A 16,664-nucleotide genomic window follows, 5' to 3' on the forward strand; every position below is an offset into this window, starting at 1 on the left:
GAAATATTATATTATAAATTAAAGAATTGTATTTTTTTAATTTTAGTTATTAGTGAAAGTAATAAGTGATGTATTCATATGTTTAATGTAACCACAGTTAATAATCATTAACCTGACTTTATAACATGATTATAAAATATTTTATATATTTGTGAGATGTACAATATTTGAACATTTTTAATAATATATATAGTATTTTTAATTTTAGGAGTAGCAAATGTGTTATTTCTAAACTTGGAAAAGATAGGAATGTACAAGACTCCTTAGATTATGTTTTATTTAAGACATTCTTATCTCTGAAAGTGACTAAAAAAATTAATTTATCGTATTAAAGTTATTTTATATTTTATTCTTAATAAACATGTTCCAAGAATAATTTTATTTTCTTCTCTTTGTAATCTCTATAGTCACCACCTCATCGAACACTTGACTTGGATTCGTCAGAATTATGGGGAAACAATGATCATTTATATACTTATTAACATTAGGGTAGAGATCTTTTAAATTTAAATGTGCTTTATATTTTATCCTATGTGATTATATTAACACAATTAAGTATCATGAACAATAAGAACTATATATATATATATATTAGGCTATAAAAAGAAATGTAAAAGTGCACACATATAGCCATGCAAAATTAGTGATTTTGACACTTACCATTTTAAATTTGAGTTTGGCATCTAAATATATTCGTGCAAAACTCATATATTTATAGATCTACTGTTGTAGTTAATATCCACTAATTAGTTGTTAGTATACTAATATTTGAACTCAAAATAACACTAATAATCTTAAAAGATATCAAATATATATCTTTCTTAGATTAATCATTATTTTGGCGGCAAAATTCGTACCCGCTTCCCGCTCTCCGCTCTTGATTGTTTATGGCACCATGTCCGGCTTATTTTAGAAGCGCGTTTCCACTGCGGCCCCCCATACGAACGAAGCAAATGGTCTTCCTGCAGCGCACCGCTCCCAACCCTCGCAAGCGCCCCGTTCCCCTCTCTGATCCCCAGCCCCGATCTGCTCCCGCCGCCGCTGCCACTGGAACTGAAGATCACGCTGAAGCTAGCCGAGGGCGTGGGCGAGAGGACGACGGCGACGGCGGCGGCGGCAGCGATGAAGTGCACGTCGCTACCATGGTCGCTCTGCTCGCCGACGCCGGATGCACCGTCAGCGTCCTACACGGTGGCCCCCCATCCCTCCCTGCCGACCCCCACAGGTTCCGCCGCCGCCTCGAGGGCCGCCTCTCCGCCGACCCCTCCCTCCGCTCCCGTTTCCTTGCGGGATTCTCTGCCTACATCCGAACCACCGAAAACTTGAAGAGGTCGGCGGTTCCACCTTTTTCGTCATGATCACCCCAGCTGCTTCTACTGTTGAACCATTGGGTTGGTTAGTTCGTTTGTTTCCTTCATGCAGGGTTTTGATTCCGGCATCACATGATGGCGTTGCCGAGAAAGGGGAGAGCTTGGCTCGGATTCTCCTTTTGGTCGCCCCGATCCAGCCTCGGATTCAGCAACTGCTTCTCGAGAAGCTTCCTGAGTACTTCCATGGCTTCGGCAATGGCGGTTTGCCGCTCAAGGACGATGTCGCGAGGCTTATTGTCAACCAGTTTAGGTGGTTGGATTTCCTCGTCGATGCTGAGGGGTTTATTGAGAAGCTGATGGAGGTCCTCTCCATATCGCCTCCCCAGCTGAAGAAGGAGATTGTTGGCTCTCTACCCGAGATGATCGGCGACCAGAGCAATGACACAGTGGTCGCTTGTCTAGACCGATTGCTGCAGGAGGATTCTGATGTCATTGTGCCCGTGCTTGATTCCTTCTCGAACTTGAACTTAGATGAGCATTTGCAAGAGCAGGTTTGATTCTCTCATGATCACTTTGTGTGTTCAATTGACGTACTTTTTCCGGTCCAGTTGCGTATCTTGGCAATGCACGATGGGGTTATTAATGCCGCTGTGTTCTCTTGGTTTCTTGAAGGCGGTCAATACGGCCTTATCTTGCATTAGGACAGTTGAAGCAGAACATGTGCCACATTTGCTTAGATTTCTGCTGCTTTCTGCTACACCAGCAAATGTTAGGAGGATTATATCCCAAATCCGTGAGCAGTTAAAGTTTGTTGGGGCTATCAACTCTCATGCAGCCAGAAACAAGAAGCTTAAAGGCAAATCACCCATTGATAGCACTGAGGCATCAATCCTTGATGCTTTAAGATTGAGTCTCCTCTTCAAGAATGTACGTATAATATATCATATTATCTTTTTTGCCTTGACTTCTCAAACAGCTGAAACTCTACCGCTTGCTTTATCCACAGATACTCTCAGAGGCTGTTTTAAACGAGTTAAAATCTATAGACAAGCCTTGTGAACATAAGGTCATTGATGTTTGGTTCCTCATGCTTATTCACAAAAATGGAGGTTTCTTGCAAAAGAGTGTAGAGAGAATTCTGAAAAAGAAGATATTGGAAGGTTGCTTTCGTGAAGTTCTTTTTGACCAGTGTATTCAGGGGCACCGGGAACTTGTTAAGGTTATTTCTGTCTGGTGAAAATTTTGTGATACCCAGTTGCTTTGATTTGTATGTAGCAAAATGTGTATGTTTGGAGTGCTTAACACAAAGTTATTTTTGTCTATTTTGGGAACTCAGGATTATTTCCCTTCATTTCTTTCTGTCGGTGCATACTTACTGTCATGCAAAGACCAACGAGCTAACATGTTCGGCATCCACTTGTATGCATCATTGTTTGAAGAGTTCAATGATACCTATTCAAGGCAAGAAGTAAGCATATTCATCTACAGACTTCCCTGATTCAGTGAAGAATTACCTAGATCTCCATAACGTAATGGAAGTAGACTTACATTTTACTATGAAATGATTAGGGGAAAGGAACTACTTTATTTGTCAAAAATTCTCAATGATGCAACCAGATGATATATTTTTTTTCTTAGCTATATATATATGTATGTATGTATGTATGTATACACGAATGTATATATATGTATGTATATGCATACATATATGATGTTTATATATATGTATATATATGTATATATATGGATTTCTGAACTTTTGATATCTGTTAGCTAGGTTCTTGGTGCATTAGTCACACACATAGGTTCTGGTGTTGGTCATGAAGTAAGTTCTGCCTTGGAGACCATGATGTTGTTCACATCAAAGTACCCTCAGGAGCTGATCCCAATTTCTTCACATATAATCGGTATAACTGCAGAACCTCATTTCAATACCCCCTTTTTACTGCTAGTTAAACACACATCCTATTTCTCCACTTAGATGTGCTTTCTTTCCCCAGGTATATTGGACTATCTAGATGGGTTTCATGAACATAATCTCCACAAGGTTATAAAATTGTTTATTTGTTGTCTTTTTGTAGCTGTTTGTTGCCTCATCAACAATTGTCTTTTTGCTCTGAACATTATAGGTATATGACGTTTTCTGTCAGTTGGCATTATCTGCTTGCTCAAGTGCCAATTCAGCTGGTTCTTCCATTACAAATGAACTTTTAATTATTGTTAGAAAGCAGGTAAGTTAATTGATTACACAGGTCAGAAGTTCTTGAGTTTCTTCAGTTGCAAATTTCTTTTTCCTCTTAAAGTTGGAACAGTCGAGGGAATTTGTCACTTTACCTTTGAGTTTAATGCAGGTCAGCAATCCAGATATGAGGTACAGGAAAATGGGAATCATTGGAACATTAAAGATAGTTTCCACACTTGGTGGTGCCAATGCTACTACAACTTTCACATCTAAACAGGTCTATTATATTATTAGATAAGGAAATACACTAGCTTGTCCTATTGTAGGTTGACCTAGAGATACTAACTTTTATATTTTTTGTAGCACAAAGTTCTAATGATTTGTAATTCTGTTATTGATATTCTACCGACAAAAATTTAGATACTATCACATACTAATTACTGGCTAACCGATTGATTGACACAATATGATGGTATGACATTGAATCCTAGGTATACCATTTGGAAAAATAAAGGGAGACTTCTTCGATATATGTTGTTATACCTCATACCACTTTGACTTCAGGCTGGAATGGTATGATCAGAACAAAAAAGCTTGTACCACATCCTTGCAATTCAGCATTTTGAAGCCACTTTAACAGACTTGTGAGATGGGTATTTATGCACTTATACTGGCTACATTCTTTATTGGAGATGCAGAACTTTAGAAACATGATGCCTTAGTTTTTTTTTTTCCACTGAATATGCATGTGTTTGTAGAGGTATTTTGAAAATGCCTACTTTATTTTGAAAATGCCATTGAATTGAATTGAATTGAATTGGATTTCATGATTTTTTAAAAAATGCCCATTGAATTGAATTTCATGATTTTTTTTGGTGTAAACTTTTGTCCAACAATTTAGGTTTCAAACACACAAGGAACAACATCCAATCATATTCTGTTATTTTAGTCTGCAATATTAAGCCAAAATCCTCTATCACATTCAATGTCTGCTTTATTACCTTTTAAGTTTTTAATAGCTTCAAATGTTCTGCAATTGGCTTCTGTTGCAGGAAATAACAAGTTTGATAACTTGTTGATTGAAGATGACAAGAGTACCCTTATTTTGTTGGAAAGAGCTAATACTAGAGAACCGAAATGCATCTTATTTGCAATGCATGTGCATTCAATTTGACATTTATATTGATCTTCCTCAAACTTCACATCGGCAGTCTCATGAATTGGGCCACCCTTTTTTTGACTTAGTTTTTCTAATATTTAAATGCCAATTTCTATGATGTTTAACCTTTTTTTTAAGCAGCAAAAGAATCATTACCTTCTAACCTTGTCAGATCTTCATTGGTATATGCATGCTTATAAAGGGGCTATTTGTTGAGTAATCTAAAAAGTTGCATTACATTAATATTTCTGTCGCATGTTTTATATGCAGAAATCAAATGTCGAAGAGGCTTTGGAACTTCTCAAAATGTCTATCGACTCGTGCAAATTGGTGACTTTGCCTTTGATCCTTCTATATGATGAACTGGCAATTCTATTGGAGCGCAATACCTTGCAGCCAGCAATAACTGAGTGGTGGGTATTTTTGAAATTCACTTAAAAGTGACAGTTAACATGTAGCGCAATTTTACCTCTATTAGTTCTATATGTTATTTCAGAAGAATTGAATTGTATCAATCAACTACCCTTACAGGATCTGCAGGCATGTCGGAGAGTTTGAATTGCTTTTTCTCTCTGATCTTGAGGGTGGGCAGTTCCCAGTTAAATACATGTCTAATGGCATAGAAGGTTAGTCATCAGAACTATGCAATTGATAGGCTGAAAGCTATATCATACTAGGTTGAAGCCAATTTCATCGCAATAGACTTAGTGATATTATTGGTTTCAGGAGAATTGTGGATGAATCTAGATGGTGATGTATCTCCTGTATGCCTTAATATTTTGCCACTAGTTTCCTCCTCCTTGGAACAGTTTGAACAGTAATGCCTTCTTAGCCTAGTTTCTTTCATGGCTAGTCTAAGTTCACACAAATCTCATGGTTAAGGGAAGTGCTTTTCTAACAAAGATTTTTGTTGGTTTCAGGTGTTCTTCCTCTTTACAATTTCTTCCTTCTCAATTTTCGTTACTATCTGCTGTAAGCAAGGATGACTCTGATCTCAGTTTGGATTTTTTGGACATTGTCTCACTTTTTTACCCAATTTTTTGTCCTGTTAAAGATTGAGAGGGCGACAAATCAGGGATCTCTTGGTGGAATTGATGCACTTCTTGGTTGTCCTTTGCATCTTCCTTCTTCTAAGGTGAGATATCTAAAGGGCCAAATTTTTGAATAAAAATAATTGTTTAACACCTCTTTACGTAGGATGTCTTAGTGTTAGATTTATCAAGTGGCCTGAACAACCTTTTGATTTTAGGATGTAATTGATGTTAGATTGCTTTTTTGGAAAGAGCCTTTTGATGTTATTGACTCAAATGAAGGTAACCTTTTGATGTAATTGATATTACAATATTTGGTTTTGACGTCCTCATCAAGAACCGACATAGTCCATAATTAAGCCCTACTATGGTCCATGTGAGGTTTGGCCCTATCCATGAGTAGTCTTTTCCTACTCGAGTAGGTTGATTACGATACCATAGGTCATGACATGACCGATATGTTAATTAATCTGTTAACTTTTTGAGCTTGAATCATTGAACCAAGATGTTTAAGCCTAAGTTAATAGTAGTACACACTTCAAGCCCATATAAACCAATTCAATCATTATCCACATTGATAGCTAGACATCTTTGTAACTCTTACTAATCTCTATTTTCAATTGGTGCATGATACTTTCTCAGTTTTCCCTATCTTGATAAGGAAAAATAATGATGACATCATCTAGTTTAGATTGACAAAAAAAGATAAATAATTCATATACTTATCTTGTTCCATGTCAGTACTTGGTTGGAGCTTATGGGCGGAAACTCACAGAGAAGCAGAAAAGGATATTATGTTCCTCAATCTACTATGCCATCAATTGGATACGAGAGTTGGTATGCTTGGTCTTGATGGTGCTACATTTAGTATATATTTCACTATAATTGGATGCTTACTGATGTTACTTACAGCTTAATGCCTTTAGCACACAAATCATTGGCAGATTTGATTCAATTACTCAGGCCACAAGGCAAGGTGCAGTGGCAAAAATCATGAAGCGCTTGAGAAACTTGGTGTAAGTATCAAAATAGTGAAGATTCTCCTAGTCATGGAGCATTTCATGATCTCTGAATCTTACTTTCAGACGACATCTGTTTTCGTAATAAGTCTCTTTATTTGGTCAGTGATTCTAATATAAATTGCAGTTGCTCTATTGTTTCTTGTAGATTCCTAAATTGTTTCCATACTTACTACCATGTTTTCTTTATAATGGGTGTGTTTCTGAGGCAATGCAGCAAAGGTTTCAGCTCCATTTCGTCAATCAAATGAAATAAGTACATATGGATTAAAAAAACAAAATAAAAATAAAAAATGAAAACTAAAAGGAGCAGGTAGAACCAGAAAAGCTTGGAAGATCTCCAAGATACATTGCACTCGACATTTTTTATGCTTTTCAAAATCCTATAATGTAGATTTCGAGACTATATCTTTAAAGCTTGAAAATTAGGAGAGCACTCTTGACAAGATTAGTTGTCTCTCTGAGAAAGCCTTTGAAGAGTTTGCAATATTTCAATATCTCAATATCTCTCTACCAAATGCACCAATACAAGAGTGGGAATAGCCTTCCCCACAAGATCTCCATTTGAATTGAAGATATTTTAGTTACCAGGAGTCCTAGTATCTACTAGAGAAAGCAAGGGGTTGGTAAAGGGTGATGAAGTGGTACAGGAGGACAAGATGCATTCGCATTCAATTTCTTTCTTGAACAGGATTTTTCGAGTGGAACCCTTTTCTTGAGAGCAACTCACATGAAGCATTTTTTTTTAGGAATACATGTGGCTCTTTGGGTAGGCTTGTGAGTAAGACAGATAATTCCTTGGAAGCTTGAAATTTTTCCAGGAGGCACTAGAATTGGTTGTTTGATGAACTCCAGGAAATGGAATTTCTAGTTGTAGAAACTAGAGTTACTCTAATCCATATCGGTGAGCAACAGAAAGGAAGGAAGCTGAATGGGTTCAATGACTAGACAACACAATTGAGGTATCTTTTATGGTCAAATAAGAACCCATCCAGAAGGCCTTATTAATGGAGAGATTGGTACTAGAGATGCAGTTTAAAAGATAGGGAAAATGTGTTTGGTTAAGTGAAGGTCAATCTAATTGTCTTTGCAGTATTGGATAATCATTCCATCCCCAAGGATAGAGGAAGGTGCTTAGAAGGGTATCTAGATAACCAGCAAAAGAGAAGAAATTGCTCTTCCATTTATCTAGTCAGATTTGTGGTAAAGGAAGCCCAATCCACTCGTGAGATTAGCAGCTTGAGTAGAAGGCCCAAAAACCAAGGGGATTTTCCTAGAGAGCAATCGAAGGAGTTTGTAAACATTTTCCAGGATTGGGTGAGAACTCAGTAGATAGTTGTACTTTTGCAATATCTGATAGCGAGACTAAACAATATAGAGTGAGTTTAGGCCTAGTCAAGCATATCTTATCGGAGGTAAAGATTTGTGTATTATCTACAATATGTAGTGAGGTGATATTGGGAAGTGGAGCATTGCTTGATCTATTTACTAATCAAGCTTCCTCGCTCAAGGTCCATACATTATTATATCTTTAACAAGGACAAGGAGAAGCGGGACAATCCCCCTGTTGAAATTTGATCCAAATTAGAATTGTTGTTCCAATAATAAGAATTTGCATTCCGCTCTGTTTTTGGCACACTGATAGCCTCATGGGTTGTAATGAAGTCATCAGTTAGTTTTAGAAGCAGATTGGGAGCATAATCATGAAAGTGAGATAGACAACTAGCCTATTTGCTAGAGTTTTGGTGAAACTTTTGATAGCAATTCATGAAATTAATGTTGTTTACTAGCCCTAGGGATTATGTTTGAACATGGTTGAACATTATAATGGAGTCGATCCCTCAAAGTTATTCATTAAAAATGACTATTAGGTGGCAAGAATTCCATTAAAAAGCCATAGAAAAGACAATTGGACTGAGGTTTTTATCTCGGCCCAAGCCAAAAATTGCCTCCTTTATCTTAATCTCAATGAAGGTGGAGTTGATCATGGATAGGATGATGATCATTGAGGACATATTATTCCGATTTAGTTTTATAGAGTAGCTTGAGAATTGGTATGTCTTTGTAGAAATTTGAGAAGATCCCATGAATTTGATTTAGGTTCATGGCAAGAAACCCATCATGGGAGATGGACATGAGACTCCTTTTTCAAATACTTTGCTGGGAAATATTAGGAATTTTTGTCCCTCACTTTGAACTATGTTAATCTGAACTATATCTCCAATAAACTTTTTCCTTTTCTTCAAGCTTCTCAAATTTCTTATTTAATCTATTTAGATCTCTTATTGTCATTGAATATCAGCATAAGTTCTTCTTTTCTATCAGTTGATTGGATTGTTTCTCTGATCTCCTTGAGAGATGAAGTGAGGCTGCACATTTGTCTTGACTCAACATATGATATCTTCTTTTAACTTCATAGTGAAGGTGCAACATTTGTTGGCTATGGAGTGGCCTAGTTAAATTATCTTGGACCAGGGCCTTGGTTAAGAAATAATTCAGCCAGAACTACTCGAGATAAAACCTACCTGTCTTGGGAAATTAGAGTACAATAGGATAGAGATATGGTCTGAACAAGGTTTGGGCCAAACTTTGTGGAATGAATATGGGAAAAATAGAATCCCATGCAGATGAAATAAAAAATTGATTAGTGAAGTAATGATAGAAGCCCTAATATTAGACCATGTAAATGTGTATTTTGAGAGGTGCAGGGTTAATAGGTGGCAGTTTGTGCTGAAACAGAAACCGATGCACCTCAGGGCTAATGAGTTGAGAGTTTTTTTCAAATGACCACCTAATTATACTAAAGTCATCACCTATCTTCCATGGAAGATTGGAGTAGTTGGCTCTAGATTCCAAATTAGCCCAGAAAAGCTACCTCAGCTGTGAGGAGTTGGGGCCATAATCCCTTGTGGATATCTCGTCCAAGAAGACGTTGGGATCTAGAATCTTAAAATGAGATGGAAAACTTCTTGGTAAGGGAGTCTACATGAAATTAGAAGGTTATTCTAAGCAATGAGCAAATTCCTGGAGTCTTAGTATCTTTTTGAATCAGTCATATGTACCATAAAAAGATTAATAATGTTCTCTAAATTATGGAGCTTCGTCTCTTGAAGAATGACAATCGTTTGTCTCCCATTTAGCAAAGTTCTAATCTAAGGCCTTTTTGTTAAATGGTCCAACCTCTGATATTCCATTAAGAATCTCCATTGTAGGAGAGAGAATTTTTGTCCAATACCAGGATGATTGGTGAGGGAGCTAGAAAGAATGGACAACTATGGAAAACCAATTTTTATTGGAAAAATATAATGATAATTTGGGCACAGTAAAATTTTTGTCCAACCATCTAGAGACAACCAGTAAAGCCAAAAGAAACATGCCCAAAGTGAAAAAAGAGGCAGGATAAACATTAGACATTATGAAAGGAAAACAAAAAAACAAGAGAATTTAAGATGCCTAGTTGGCAGTAATAACACCAAATATACTTAAAAAGACATTGGAAACTTGGTCTTGTTGGCTAGCACCCTTCGCCAACCTTGCCTGATGAACATCATGCCCTTCATTAGCATCCTGTGTGCCCCTTTCACTGCAGGCATATACAACACAGCTGAAGTATGCTGCCATGGTTGCAAGGTTATTGTTACCAAGCTTGCTGAAGATGATAGAATATTGTTGTAGATGACATAAATGCTACTTATATGCATCTTATGGAAAATTTAATATTTGCATATCTTGATCATCACATTTTATATAATTTATATCTTGATTGTAGTTTTTTTTTCTGTGATGTCATGTGCTCAGTCTTCACTGCTATCTACTCGAGCTCTTGACAACTAAATGGATGGTACTATACAAAATACACATGTACTTTTATGCTGAAACCAATAATTCTGTGTGAAGCTGATTAGTGCAAAAAGATGTGATTATACATTATAAATTACTTTCTCTGCCATGTAGTCAAAATTAACACTTGGAAGTCTCAAAAGGCTAATGGAACTATAAAATTGTTTCTAGTGGCAATATATCTCTATTATGGAACTTATGATTAGGGCCTGGTATAAATTTGTAAGACTTTGTCTGACCTGAAAGGCGATATGTTTTTATTTCTCTGGAAGCTTCATCATCTTTTTTCTTAAATTACTCTTGTGCTCCCTGGTGCACTTTGAAATCTGACTGAAGAGGTATCCTTCATGCAGTTTATTGGAGGGATTATTGAATTCTTACCTCAAGTTTTATCCTTTATTTCTCCCTGAGCTCCATTATGCTGCGGGACATTCTGGATCCTCTCTTAACAAGTATGATAATTCAATTTTAAGGGGAAAATGCGGTGCTTCAAGTACTTCACATAACAAGAAGCATAAACAGAAAAAAGACTCAATGGTTACAGAAAAAGCTGATGCTAATGGGAAACTCAGGCAGCCTACTATCATGGATGTATTAAAAAGAGCAGGCGCAGTTGTAAGTCAGGGAGTTTCAATAGGAAGTTCTTCAGATTCAACATCTTGTGAACATGAAGCTGTGGGCTCTAATGAACTTGGGCTTGTTGATATATCCGAAAAGCCCATACTCTTGGAATCACAAAGATGCAAATTCAGACCTCTTCTTGTGGACTGCCTATTTATTTTAAGCTTTTCTGAGGTAAAATGATGTGACAATTAGGGATCTATGATCTGATTTTATCAGTAAGATGCCTCAATTTATCAGATTGGACTTTGGCGAGAAGTACATATTGCAAAAGACAAACTCTTATATTAGTTTATCTGTACTTAAGTATAAGAAAATAACATATCTTGCATTATTTTCTGTCATACTGCATTATGCTATAAATTGTTTTATCTATAACAATCCGAACACAGAAAGCCGTTACCTTAGGGTGGCATTGACATAGATTTTGGAAATAACATTCAGAATTAGGAGTTCCTTTCCTTTCTAGCCCAATAGTCTAAAGTTCAGTACCCAAGCCATAATAGCCTGGGCACTAAATAGGTTGCCCGTCTAGCAGTCTGATATTCATGGCATTTCCCAGATCTTTGCAAGGTCTTTGGTTTATTTAGTATTGACACCTTTCTGAAAAATCTAGCTTTCTAGATGACAAGTTATCTACCAAGGAAGGTGCTTGATTTCTTTGTAGGAAAACCCAGATTTTTTAGTAAATGTGTCAGGTTGTCTGACAATATGACAGGACCTCTACCAACATGAGGGATGTTTATTCTTTCTCATATTTCCATACAGCTTCATTAGAGATGACTGATGCTCTTTCCTCATAGATCAAAGTGTTTAAAATTAGTTATTTCAAGGAAGTTGGCTTATACCAGCCCTTTGCTGCCAAATCAAAAGCATGCCTTATAGTTGTCTGAAAAATTGTAGCCTGAAACTGAAGTTATTCTCACTAACATGGGATAGGTCTTCCATATATAATACATGACTGTGCTTCTCAACTTATGAACGCAGGAAATTCCCATCTTAGTTAAGTCTTTCTATAGATCAATTATGTTTAGAGAGATTTTCTTAATAAACAATTGTTGTTTAGTTTTGGAAATCAATGAAATTGTCTTGTTCCATGATCTATAATACAAATTCAATAAACCATGATATTAAAATTAAAGAAATCACCTTGTTCAATGGCCTATGGTACAGATTCAATAATTCTTGATGTAAACAGTATGCTATTTAGCTTGACCAGTATTAGAATTGATTATTATTTTTTAACCACAGAGTCGAGAATCCTGCTGTTCAGATCCTTCAGCCGAGGTAACATAGCCAACTCAAGAGCTATTTTTGGTTTGTATCCTTGTTATTGTTTTTCTGTAATGTTATCTGAATTAGTGTTTCCTTTTTTGTTTAGCTGCCACTGCATCTCTACCTTCTCAGGGATTTTCACAACAAACTGGATTACCTGAATCCTCCAAGCAATCATATTATAAGTCATAGCTCGGTGAATGCACTTGCTGGTTACTGCAGAATGACAGCAAGTGAGCTTTTGAACAGGGTTAGACAATTGTTTACCAGCCTAAAGAAACATCTAGATTCTGCAATTTCCTTTATTAAAGATGGTAAGATGACATCATCAGTTATGAAGAAGTAGATAATTGCTTTTAAGTAGGTTCTATGTAATCCTTCTGACTCACAAGATTATAGGAACGGAATCTTGCCAAGATCACTGGCAATCTTGTTCTTCTTCCGCTGGAAATCCAGATATACCATATGTAGTAGTTTTAAAATCTTCAGTTGCTAGTTCTGTGTTTGGAGAAGTCCTTTCCTGCTATAACAAGGTACTATCTTGGGTGTTGCATTATGTATTATCCCACACGTAGAATAACATCATCAGTCTTTGGTGCAGTTGCTTCGACTTCCAGACTTGTTCCTTGACTCAAACATGCCAATCTTGAGGGACTTGCTAGCAGCATTTCAGCCAATTGAGACATTTGATGAATTCTTTTCAGGAGTCCAGCCATTGCCAACCCGTGGGAGCATAAGTTACTTGTACAGTGGTGCATACTTATATTTCGAGGGCATCATTGATGTTGGTAGTAATTCATTTGCCAGGCTTCTGCACTTCAGTATGTAGGCTTCTGGATTACAGCTTGATATAAGGCTTTTGTTGTGCAGCATGCTCATTCTCCTTCACTCTAGCATCAGAAGTACTAGCTACCCTCGAGTCAGTTGTGAGCTCAATTGCTGTTGTGATTGACAAGTCTCTGGAAGGAAATGGGAAGACAACAGATGTGGGATGTTGTCAGGGAATCCTTACTGTTCTAAGCAGGAGGCTTGCTTTGTCTGCACAGAAGCTTTTAGTGCATGATCCAGGAAGAGAGGACACTGAAAAAGGACAGAAGAATAAGGTTAGCAGTATGGTAGTTTGATTTGCTTCTTGATTTCTATTAAGGTGACAATAATTGTTCTTGTTTCTCACCTGCTTACTTTGCCTTCAGGGTGACATGATACAGAAGATACTGCAAATATACCTCAAATATAGTGAATCCACTTCTGATCTGCTTGATGAGCTAGCTTGCACAGTGCTACCTCAGGTGTATAAAATTGGACTTGGACTTAATATATGATAGGCCTGATTTTGCCTTAGATGCATTATATACCATCTATTCTCAAGAATTTCAGCATGTACAAAGAATTTTGTTTTTATATGTAATGGGTATTCGTCAAAAATTCTTCTCTACTAGTACACCTTACAATCTTTTTATTGACTTCAAATGTGGTCAAGCTTTGCCTTGAATGAATGTGCTTTATGTTTTAGGTCCCTTCATGCAGAAGTATGAATACACAAGAGACTATTCATGGGTTTCCAACTTTATCTCCAACAATGTTCCTTACCTGGTACCGTGTACTGGTAAGTATTTCTTGTTTACCCTTGAAAAATGGCATTTGAACTTCTAATTCCACCATTTATGACATTTTTAAGCTTTTCATCCAATGCAGCACGAGGAGAATCTAGTTATTCTAAACAAGACGGTTAGTGTATGTCTCATATGACAATATTTAGTTTAGATCTCCATGTTAAGATCTTATCAATGTTTTCCATTAGGTCAAAGATGTTACGGGTAAGTCCAGGAAAGATATGCAGGGAGAAGCTGCAGAAAAGGTCTTAATAAGGCTCCGCCAGACAGTGAATGTGGTGGTATCACTAGTTAATTTGTGCAAGGTTCATGATAAGGTGGTGAAAGCCCCAAAATTCTACCTTTAAGAGCATTATGTCATCTTGCATAGTTAGCTCATTTTGCTTCGCAATCATGACTTGTGCAAAAATAAACTGCACATCAGGTAGCTGTCCATGCTATGGCTGTCAAGTACGGTGGCAAATATGTGGATCGCTTCCTCAAAGGTAGGTGCTCTAAGTTCTGCAAGTTATTCTGCAGATGATCCTAACAAAAATGCTAAATGCTGAATGCTGAATGTGTTTCCAGTTTTCGACTTCCTAGAGGACCAGTTCCAGGTGCACAATGACATTATAATCCAAACAGTAAGTCCTATTTCTTTTGGCTGACACTGCCTCATTTAGCTTCATATGCAGCTCCTCTATTATGTAAACAACTTCTCACAGGTCAAAGAGCTTCAGAAGGCAACAAGAACAATACAAACCCTCTGTTCAGAGGCAAAGGTAATGGCATTTGCGGATTTGCTCACCTTCAACCAATTGATTCCTCTTCATATCGACTCAAATTGTCTTCTGTTTTGTTAAGGGTTTGAAAAGAACGATGGTCACAAGCAAGGTTCCTGCGACCAAGAGGTCCATGGAGCGCTTCTTGTTCCACGTCAAGGCTCTTCTCCACAGCACACCAAGTGACTGCACGTTCTGGATGGGTGAGTTAATATGTATACATCCCATAAATTTCAGCTCTTTGTTACTGCAAGTGCGCACATTGGATTTCTATGCTGAGCTGCTAATTTTTCATAATAGACTGTTTACTGGTTACTTTAGATGCTTGTTTGACCATTTTAATTGTTGCAGGAAATCTGAAGCACAAGGATCTTTACGGTCAGGTAGTGAGTTCTCAAGTTTACCACAATGGAGAAGATGAAATGGGCCAAAGAGGACAAAATCAAATGGAGGATGAAGATGAGGAGAACAACGTCAATGGAACAGAGGGTCCCAGGGAGGTTGAACATGTTGATGGGCAAGGAGACAGTGAGAACTGACCTCTATTATGCATGATACTAACTTGAATGTACTAGTCAAACATTCAAATCAGATTCAGCTTTGTGTTGTGAAATCATTGATTTCAGATAAACGTAGTTTTTGTATAAAATATAAAGGGAAAAAAAGGTAAGATAACAGCCACTATTATAACACAATGGATTTGTTTCTATCATGCTTTAATATACATTGGTTTTTTCTTAACTTATCAAAATCATTGTACCTTATATATATATATATATATATATAATATGGTTAGAAAATTAAGAAGTATGTTTTACACATCACTTATAATGAAACTTGTGTATAAAAAAAATTAATTTGCTAAGTATAACTCTATGACCCATCAAGATGAGTTTTATTTGTGATAATAATGATGATGTTAGAAGCACAAGAAGTGAGAATGATCCAAGAACTAGGAGAGATTCATGACATACTCACTTGCTTTGATTAAAGCACTAATAGAGTTTGTGACGATGGTAAGATCAATCGTGTCAGAGTTGATGCTAATAGCTAGTCTAGTCATCACCACGAACTTGCAATCCAACATAGGCAACTAGAAGATGAATCAGACGAAAAAGAAGGAATTGTAGACTATCATAGAACTCATAAAAAAAGATGTGTATAGACTATCATAGAACTCATCAAAAAAGATGTGTAAGTGCGACTCAACCTCGACACTTGATGTAGTACTATTTGTCCACAATAATCAATAATATATAATAATGACTCAAAAGATGATAGTAAAAGATATGGAAGATATCAAGCATCATCTAAATGAAATAGGCTATTTGAGGATTACCATCTTAAAAGTAGACATCTTCAGTTTTAATGGCCACCTTATCGTTGAAGCATTTCTTGACTAGAATTATGAAGTAGAAAATTTTTCGATGTCATGGATATTCCTGATCACAAACAAGTCAAGCTTATAATATACAAGTTAAAAAGAGATGCAACAATTTGATAGAATACATTACATAATAACAAAATAAGATAAGAAAAGATATCAATATAGACATAACGAAAGATAAAGAAACCTTTCAAAGGAAGATACCTACCCCGAGACTATGAATAATTATTCTTTCAATAATACTAAAACGACACCCAAGGTACTCGATTAGTAAATAAGTATATTGATGAGTTCCTAAACCTTTCAGCCATATGTAACTTATCATACTTAGAAGATCAACATAGATACAAATATCGAAGGAGCAACAAAATAAGTTAAGCATGTCCCCACTACCACAAACAATCTATATGCTTAACCCTTGATTGAAAAATATTTTGGGGAGCTCGATCATCATTCTAACAAGTGT

The 16,664-nt window shown here is 36.6% G+C and overlaps 1 protein-coding gene across 1 annotated transcript; it reads left to right on the forward strand.

Moving 5' to 3' along the window:
• The first annotated feature begins 953 nt into the window (after positions 1 to 953).
• LOC135635899 (uncharacterized) lies at positions 954 to 15,520 on the forward strand. The gene is made up of 31 exons (XM_065147357.1): positions 954 to 1,330; positions 1,423 to 1,861; positions 1,983 to 2,237; positions 2,317 to 2,529; positions 2,647 to 2,778; positions 3,088 to 3,217; positions 3,311 to 3,357; positions 3,440 to 3,541; positions 3,662 to 3,769; positions 4,922 to 5,064; positions 5,183 to 5,277; positions 5,378 to 5,468; positions 5,572 to 5,623; positions 5,706 to 5,786; positions 6,424 to 6,519; positions 6,595 to 6,698; positions 10,895 to 11,336; positions 12,414 to 12,449; positions 12,544 to 12,751; positions 12,837 to 12,970; positions 13,039 to 13,225; positions 13,308 to 13,540; positions 13,631 to 13,726; positions 13,951 to 14,043; positions 14,133 to 14,165; positions 14,239 to 14,367; positions 14,475 to 14,535; positions 14,618 to 14,673; positions 14,755 to 14,811; positions 14,894 to 15,014; positions 15,163 to 15,520. Exons 1-31 carry the CDS (start codon positions 954 to 956, stop codon positions 15,348 to 15,350), a joined length of 4,539 nt encoding a protein of 1,512 aa, XP_065003429.1. The 3' UTR covers positions 15,351 to 15,520.
• The last annotated feature ends 1,144 nt before the right edge of the window (positions 15,521 to 16,664 follow it).

The sequence above is a fragment of the Musa acuminata genome, chromosome BXJ3-4 (assembly GCF_036884655.1).
Source record: "Musa acuminata AAA Group cultivar baxijiao chromosome BXJ3-4, Cavendish_Baxijiao_AAA, whole genome shotgun sequence".
NCBI classification, from domain to species: domain Eukaryota; kingdom Viridiplantae; phylum Streptophyta; class Magnoliopsida; order Zingiberales; family Musaceae; genus Musa; species Musa acuminata.